The following is a 9,434-nucleotide window of genomic DNA, read 5'->3' on the forward strand; positions in this document are numbered from 1 at the left end:
ACATGTTAATTGTTTACCCCACGTTATGTTAGTGATGCTGGGTAATAAAAAATGCCAACATGTTTTCTGTCCTATTCTTTCCATTACCTCCAGTATTTTATCATTATTGTATATTTTTCATTGTATATTTGTATTATAAATAAAACTATACCGCTCATCGGTTTGTATTTGGGACCTCGTCGGGCGGGCCTCAGATTCCCAGACTGAATTAAGGGCCCAGCACGTCCCTGGTGTCGAGAGTCATTTACTGGAAATGGCCGGATCTGCTGTAAATCAGAGGTTGTGTAATGTACACTGAACATCATATTGTTCTGTACGTTTTGTCATACAGTAGTAACAAGGCAGAGAGCTGCAAACTTTCACTTCCACTTGTGTTTAGATAGTCATTTGGAAATCTGGAAATCACGTGATCGCATTGGGACATTATATATAAGTGAGCACAAACAGTGTTTGCTGCTACAGCTGAGAGAGCTATAAGTATTTGATCTTCCTCCAGTCCACTAGTTCCACAATCTTGCTAGGGACTGTTGTGGTTCTTTTGGTTCTCTACCTCTTTTCCTACAGCTCCAGTAACCACAAACAGGTGATGGAACCTCCGGGACCAAGACCAAGAACCACTGCAGTAGGGGGCTAGCACAACTTGTTCGTGATGGTTTTTGAAAACCTTATGACCATACCTAACACCATGCCAACAATTAAAAACTTGTCACTAAGTGCAGTCTTTATTAATTCCCTCCCAACTACTGAGCAACACACCCCTAACTTCTCCCCCCTGTACTCCTCTGTGAGCAGCAATTAGCTGGGTGAAGCTGAAAACTGAAATTCCCCTGTGGGAGCAAATAGGTACCAATTACTTTTTGTTTTCCATATTGTCCAGCTGTAATGAACTGAAACTGATCAATATGCCTGGTGCATACAACAAAGTTCCTCATGTTGATATGTCGGATTGAAGGTTTTTGTCACTTCACACCTTTATGGAATACCATTGGCTACCTAATTGTACTGGAATTGTTAAAAAATAAAACATTTCCTAAAGCTTGCTTTGCCATTTGGATTGACTGTTTTCTGTGCTTTTGACAAAACATACAATAGAAAGCTTCAGATGACACTATTTGTTGTTGTCAGCGCACAAATATGTTTGAAATGTAATCCACACAGATAAAGACAACAACGTACAGTATACGTTTCCATTTTTTTCATTACAATCTGCAGACTGTCAACACACTACCAGTGTTGTGTGAGGATCCACAGATTGGCCACCTGCTACCTGCCTGTTCAGAAAGGCCTTAAATACCTGTGTCACGTATGACATCACTCTATCTCTGCCTCCCTTCAGGGGCTACATGTGTTACAAGTAAAAGTCTATCTATTCTCATTACTTTGCTTGAGTAAAATAATAATAACTAGAAAATGTGCTCCTCGGAGCACAAGTCTCCGCCAGCAGACTTGTGTTGGGAATGTTGGGAATGTTCTAATTCTTATGTTCTAATTCTTACAAAAAATAGAACATGTTACTGTGTCATAGTAACATGACACACTGTCTGTATAAGTGTCCTATCCGTCCTGTCTGTATAAGTCCTATCCGTCCTGTCTGTGTAAGTGTCCTATCCGTCCTGTCTGTGTAAGTGTCCTATCCGTCCTGTCTGTGTAAGTGTCCTATCCGTCCTGTCTGTGTAAGTGTCCTATCCGTCCTGTCTGTGTAAGTGTCCTATCCGTCCTGTCTGTGTAAGTGTCCTATCCGTCCTGTCTGTGTAAGTGTCCTATCCGTCCTGTCTGTGTAAGTGTCCTATCCGTCCTGTCTGTGTAAGTGTCCTATCCGTCTGTCGGAAAGGCGACATGTAACCACTAAATGTTAGCTTGGCTGATGGCACTGATGTCACTTCGGAACGCGCAGCGCAGCGCTCCGAAGTGACACATCTATTTATAGGCCGCTATACGTCATGCGTCTCACTAGCCAATCAGAGCACACTCTTTCAACGTATTGTCACGTGTCACGTGAGGCTTGACCAATGTTAGCTTGGCCGAGGGGGACGGGGGACGGAAAGTGAAAACATAGTCTCCTGGCGGAGACAATAATAAATGGGTATGGACACAGCAATGATAGGCTATTTGATTCTTCTTATAGCAATCTGATAATCAAATGTACCAAACCTTTCTCAGTTCATACTCTAGTGCAGGGGTCTTCAGCAGGGGGTCTGGGACTCCTAGGGGTCCTCAGAGTTAGGGGGGCCACCAAATCTTTGTGTGATAGGATATTTTTATTTACAATAAGCACATGAACCCTAGCATCCCTATACTGGGGGGAGGGGGTGGGGGCATTCACCAGCTCACAACGCAGCATCACAGGTAGATCTGCTATATACGGCAAAGAGGTTCGGTATAGAGTGAAAAAAGAGCGCAGCAAGTACAAATAAAGTATTGAGGGTGGTTAAATGTCTGAATATATCCGAATATGCACGTGAAAAAATACATTAACATGAATCCAACATATTAAAGGTAGAGTAAGTGATTTTCTCTGGTTAAAATAAGTGTTGAATCGCTCTATATTCTACTCATTGCTATAGAGTGTTTGTTCAGTAACAGGAGTCTCCATGTCTCTCCAGCTCTTTATTAAACAGAACATGCATTTTCAGGTTGGGATACCAATTTTTAACCAATCAGGATAGAGAACTCAGTCAGGATACAGATTAAACAAATGAAACTGGATGTGATGACACAAAGAAATGATCATACGAAATTGTAACTTTTGCCATGATAACCATACATACTGTATGTCTTGAACAATAGCACCACCGTGTGTTCGTTTTAAGAACGTGTGGAGACAAGAGACATATCAAGGCTTACTGTAATAACTGTTGTATCTGTGTCGTTGTGTAATGTGAAATGAACATGAATTAAATGTGTAGAAATGTTAAGTGGATCCTGATTTGAACACAAACAAACTCTAAATGCAAACAAGGCAGGCCCTGTCTTCACCACAAAGGTATAATAAGTGATGTGATGTGAGAGTGCGGTCTAGTCAACACCAGCTCGGCACTCCTGAATGGCTGCCCTCCACACTCTCCTATCTAACATCGGGGTCTTGAACTCTACCGTGTTGTTAGCTAAATGGTCACGCTGCAGTGCATGTACGTAGATGGTGCGCTTCTAGCCTTTCCTAGATTCCTAGATAATACAAGAGTAGCCTACTGCTGTAAGTGCAGTAGGCCTACTAAGGACAGTGCAAGTGTAGAAATCTAACCTGTGCAAAAATAAGTAGGCTACTATCTATATACAGACAATTTGGAATTTGGAAGGTTGAGTTAGGTTACTCAGACAGATGCAACATAGTTGTATATCATATCATTGAACATAGAATGGGAGAATACAGTATCCCAGTTTTCCCCAAATCCTCAAAAGTAAAACGCAATTTAAAATAGGGGGCAATTATTTTGTCAACATCAACCCTGGATTCACCTTTCCAAGATGTTTGGCATCAAAACCATACTGGTCTCTGTTTTGAAAAATGCTGGAGCAATATTTAAGCTTGATTAGCTGAAAGGTAGAAGATCACCATATCCCATTCTAAAAGATTGCAATCTATTGAACTGTAGTTATTGATCATTAACCACTTAAGTCCTATTTTATAATTCAAACATTCGAAAATAGCCAGATGAATGAACAATGAGGATTTGACTGTTTACTTGATATCTGTGATGCATTGCAAAAACATTAATGAATGAAGGAATGTTATGAAAATAAAGAGTACAGTACTTGCAGCCGGAATTGAAAGAATACAAGTATCACAACTTCTGATGTCGGGGTGCTGAGGGCTCCTGGAGGTTTCTTGAGCGGAAGCCAGTGAAGGTTGGAGGACTGTGTTGTGGTCTTTGCAGTGGGTGCAGGTGTAATGCGAGCAGATGAGTGCTGAACATGTTGGAGTTGCAGTAGTCAAGCCAGGCTTTTGTGATCGGACTCTTCTCCTCCTTAGTCCATGATCTGGAAACAGACAAAAAGGACAAAGAGCATGTATTTATTCATTTAATTTAATCTAGACCATTTGTCCAAAAATATTTTTGACAAAAATGGTGAGACCATGAAAGCTGCGATTTAAAGGTTATACGGAGTGAACTGATTGAATATTTGTGTCTACAAACACAAACAGTCATGAATGTTTGAACATGAATGAACATTGTCAGGAGTATCACAGAATTATGACGGTCTCTGCGTCTATGCCTTTCACCATGCCTACACTTCCCACAATTCTGGTGTGTGTGTGGGTGTGTGTGTGTGTGTGTGTGTGTGTGTGTGTGTGTGTGTGTGTGTGTGTGTGTGTGTGTGTGTGTGTGTGTGTGTGTGTGTGTGCGTGTGCGTGTGCGTGTGCGTGTGCGTGTGCGTGTGTGTGTGTGTGTAGTATGCGTGGGGAGGTTGGAATGGAATGTACACATTGAATGAAATTGCAAAGCGTTACCTTACCTCCCACCATCCGCTCGCCTCCAAACATTCACTCCTTCTCACTGTACTGATCAAGGTCAACCGGGTCTGAGGACGAGACATAAGGGAGACAGTACACAAATTACAGCCTTCACTGACTGTGTACCTGATCATTAAACCATAAACAGACAAACAGCACTATATTGGTGGAAGTCAGATTAATACAGACAGAGTACATTAAAGACAGAAATCGCATCCAAATGGACCCTTATCAGGTCTTTAACTCTGAGAGCGTGAAATGGACCCTCCCATTTGTACGCTCCCAGAGTAATGGGGGTCCTTGAAATTAAAAGGTTTGAGAACCACTGGTCCAGGACTGTATTACTCCAAACCCACCTTCAACAGCAGCTGGCAGACCGGGGCGGGTAGAGCTGCTCTCAGCGTCTGGCACTCTGGGACTCAAACCGGATGAAGCACAGGCCAGTTTTGGCGATGGACGCGATCCACATCTCGCACCGGTCCACTCTGGCGTAGACACCGGGCAGCCTGGGACGAGCACAGCCATAACCCCAGCTCACAACTCCAGACTGGACCCAGTCAGAGCCGTATTTGCTGACCATTGGACCTCCAGAATCACCCTGATAACACAGAAATTAACATTATTTTACTCTTCAGTTCTACTCAGTTACGGCTAAGATTTAAATGGGATCTGAATGACACAACTGACATGAGTCTTTGCCTCCTTCTTCCAGCAAACCAGCACAGATCATGTCCTCTGTGATACGTCCTTGATAGCGATCGTTGCAGACTTCGTTGTCGACAACTGGAACCTGGACTTGCTGCAGAACCTCAGGGGGCGGCAGAGGGACTGTAGATAGAGACAATAGACAGTAGAACAATCTTATCAGTCTTCAGCCTCTCACTGTAGTGGCTGCCATAGACAGTTAGGTATAGTATTAATCACATTCAACCATGTGCCCATATTTTGGGCATGTAGTATTAAAACTCGGCAGTCTGTCAAAACATGATTCAATGGAATTCTACTGTACTTTGCCAAATTTGATGTACTTTGACATGTGATGTCATGCTCACCTCCCTCGCCGATGTTCCCCCAGCCAAGGACCCAGCTGGGAGTGCCGTTGCTGAACACACTGTCAGTGGCTGCCAGACACACAGCTCTGATCTTGTCATTGAACGGGACAGGTGAAGCCAGCCGGAGCAGAGCCGTGTCGTTGGCAAGCCCGCCATATCCTGGATGAAGCACAATTTCAGCAACATCTCTGGACACTCCATTTGGACCAGCCAGGTCTCGCTTCCCCAAGACAACGCGCAGATCTTTTGGCCTGGAAAAGAGAAATATAAACGTCCCAGTGAAATGTTATATTGCTTGTCTTTCTGTGTCAATGTTTTTAGTTTCTTTGTTTGATTCAAAAACGTTGGAGCAGTGAGTACATCTTCCACACAGATTCTGCACTTAGCCAATTGGAACTGGTACTGGGCGATTTATACATTGAAGTAACAACAGAGTGCCTTCTGTTTTCTTCCTGATCTGAGTTGAGTACAGAAGCGAGATGCAAAAAAAATCATTATCATTAGCTTTCCAGATCGGTCCTCTGCAATCTCCAGGAAGCAAGCGAGCTGCCTATGGTCCCAGGAAGGCGATTCTGAGGACCGTGGAAGATGAAGCAAAAGGTCTTTCGTAAGAAACACTGGCCCTTACAGGTATGTATTGTATTCGTTCTGGGACTATAGTTTCTGTTTACCTGTGTCTGATAGGACGCCCCGTGGCTGAACAGCCTCTTAGAGGGCCGGGCCATGCCAGCTCTCCCTCCAGCACTGAAGCAACTGAACCAGCGTTTCAACCAACCCAGCATGACCCCGTGGTTAGTGCTGAGGAAGAAGTTATATGGCTGCTTATATCTAACCTTATATCTAACCTTTATATTATACCATCACTTACATTATGATATTTGACAGCTTGTAAGAGCCTAAATGATGTCTCCACTAGGCCTAATAGCTATTGTTTTGGTACAGCCTATCTTGTTATGGTTCAGTTGTCCTTGAAGCAGCTAACTTCTGACCATGATATCATGTAACATAAAGCATAATCACCACCACCTAGAATATTGTCTTGACTCCTATGCCTCATTAATCCTGATTGATCCAGAATTCCACGACAGTGCCCATTGTCTGGGATATCATACGACATTTGACCCTGTAACGTTAGACGCCATCTATGAACCCCTCGACATCACCGTAGCTGTTACGGCCCTATATGGCCTCATAGTGTGTTTTAACACTCTCTGAGTGTTTTCAGTGCCCCATGGTAAATGGAGGGTGGAGTGGAGATTGGAGGAGTGGCGTGGTGTTGGAGGCACACCTGGGTCTCATTCCTAAATCAGCAAGCAGCCAGGATAAGAGCCTGGGAGAAGTTCAGCTTCAGTCCTTTTGCCATCCGTCACCATGTGCTGAACCCTTTCTGTTATCTAGTGTTTACTACTGTAGAGGCTGTGTGCCATACCTTTACTGCTGTGTGTAAAGGTAACTTTAATACTGAGTGTTTAAAGTATAGACCACTCTGAGCTATTCTTAGATAGGGAGCATTAACTATATTTCCAAACCAATTCTTGAGTGTATTGATCCCCCTTTTGACCCTGTTTTGTTCAGTTAGGGAGTCTAGATTGTATGTTTTGGTGTAGTTTAGTTAATTTTCAGGTAGGGTGGAGTATTTTGTCTTTGGCCACCCTGACGATTTTGTACTTTCCCTAAACTGTTTAAGTTTTATCCTAATAATAAATGTACACTTTTTACTCTGGTTTGTGATACTTTTTAGATATGTTACTCCATAGGCTCTAGACCATATGAGGTTGTAACATATTTGAGGGCTCGTTCGGGATCAGCAACCAGTGTTTTTTTTTTGTTGGCGTTCGGATGGTAAATTGACACTTTTTTGATTAGAGGGCATTTGTGGGTTTGCACTTCATTGCTGAACACTTATCAGGTATTTGGTCCTCTTGTTAAAGCTGAGCTAAAAGCCAATGTGTTGGCAGGGCTGGTTAAGGGTGTCATTGTGTTGCCACCTTAACATGAACATGCTTAGCCTAAACCTGACCGTGAAGGCCTATATGGCCTCATAGTGTGTTTTAACCCTCTGAGTGTTTTCAGTGCCCCATGGTAACTGGAGGGTGGAGTGGAGATTGGAGGAGTGGCGCAGTGTTGGAGATACCTGGGTCTCATTCCTAAAGCCAGGATAAAAGCCTGGGAGAAGCTCATCTTCAGTCCTTTTGCCATCCGTCACCATGTGCTGAACCTTTTCTGTTAGCTAGTGTTTACTACGGTAACTTTAATAATTTAAAGTTTAAAGTGTTTAAAGTATAGACTATAGAATATAAGCTATTCTTAGATAGGAAGCATTAACTCTATTTCCAAACCAATTCTTGAGTGTGCAGAAGAGATGAACGCTGGAGCAGCACGGACAATTTAAGCCTTTTATTACCTGTGCCTTAGGTGTAACTGCAGCTCCACCATAGACTGAATCTAAATCTACAGAGCTTACTAACCGCTTCATAGAAAGAGGTTATAACCAAGCGGACCTAGACGCAGCGTAGAATAGAGCTCTACATACAGACAGAACGTCCCTATAAAAAAGCCCAAACAGACACCCACTCGGCTCTGTTTCTCAACGCAATATTCTCCAACGGCAGGGTTAATTAATGCTTTCCTAAAACATTGGCACGTCCTAAAAAGTGATGTGTGATCATGTGTACTGATCCTCCTCTCCTCTTTCAGACGCTCCAGAAGCCTCAGAGACCGTCTTGTCCACTCGGACATGAATACACCCCCCCCCCCCCCCATCCTGGCTCCCTAATCCCCCACAGGTTTTTTAATAAATGTGGCAACTGTGCTCAATGCTCTAATTCATCTAATACTACATTTTTACCCACCAAAAAAATACAATTTATAAATTGTAACTCAACCCATGTGGTCTATATGCTCAAATGTCCCTGTGGACTGGCATATATTGGTCAAAGAGACCACTTAAACTCCGTATAGGTGAGCACAAAACTGCTATTCGCACTAAAAACCCAGAATATGCCATGGCCAGGCACTATAAATCAGCAAATCATGGCTCCCCAGCATCCCTGAAATTCTGGGGAATAGAAAAAAAATCAGCCTCATCACGGGGTGATGACATAATTGACAAACTGCTTTGCAGAGAAGCACTGTGGATCCACAACCTTGACACTTTAGAAACCAATGGTCTAAATGAAGAACTGAGTCTTTCATGCTTTCTATAGACGGTCCCTGAGGCTTCCTGACATGTTTATGTGTGCTTTTTACTCTTGAGAGTGTTTCCCCGTTTTTTGTGTCTTAACAATTTAAAAATTATCAAAAATGTATCTGAAGTGTTTTTGCATTGGCCTATTAATGTTTGGCCCTTATATATATGTACTCTGTTTTAAACTTACCTTATCATGGCATTATATGGTTACACTCTTTTGTATATCCTGTAATATGTTAAATGGTCCATATGCCCAGAGCTAACCCTAATCATCACTGATTGTCGCAACCTTGAGACTGTGACGTGTAGTACAAGGTAATTACCACTAAACAGAGGCCCATCCACCATTGGTTTATTGAGAGCACAGCCCATGCTCACCTCTGTGCATATATGTTTACCTAGATGCTGCCACCCATGACTCTGAGGAAGGTCAAAAGACCGAAACTTCAGTCAATCGTTTTACTTGCACTGTAACAATAAAAGGCTTAAATTGTCCGTGTTGCTCCAGCGTTCATCTCTTCTGCATCTATTGTCCCTACCCTTGTGACGCACCGGACTGGCCGGTTAAGGCCGTTTAAGGCTGAGGCGCAACAGTAGAATCCCTTTGTTCTCAATTCTTGAGTGTATTAGAGAAGGGAAGCTTGGTAGGGGTGTGCCGCCATTTCTTTTGTTCCCCCTTTTGACCCAGTTTTTGTTTAGCTATAAGGAGTCTAGATTGTAATGTTTGTTTTGGTGTAGT

At 42.9% G+C, this 9,434-nt stretch overlaps 1 protein-coding gene across 1 annotated transcript; it reads right to left on the bottom strand.

The window, feature by feature from the left end:
* Nucleotides 1–4,850: 4,850 nt before the first annotated feature.
* LOC311054658 (serine protease 27-like) lies at nucleotides 4,851–7,704 on the bottom strand (the record flags this gene model as incomplete). Its single annotated transcript, XM_084070662.1, has 4 exons — nucleotides 4,851–5,038; nucleotides 5,141–5,281; nucleotides 5,506–5,756; nucleotides 7,640–7,704. 4 exons carry the CDS (start codon nucleotides 7,702–7,704, stop codon nucleotides 4,851–4,853), a joined length of 645 nt encoding a protein of 214 aa, XP_083926788.1.
* Nucleotides 7,705–9,434: the final 1,730 nt, after the last annotated feature.

Source organism: Gymnoscopelus microlampas, assembly GCF_963454915.1.
Source record: "Gymnoscopelus microlampas genome assembly, chromosome: 11".
Taxonomy (NCBI): Eukaryota; Metazoa; Chordata; class Actinopteri; order Myctophiformes; family Myctophidae; genus Gymnoscopelus; species Gymnoscopelus microlampas.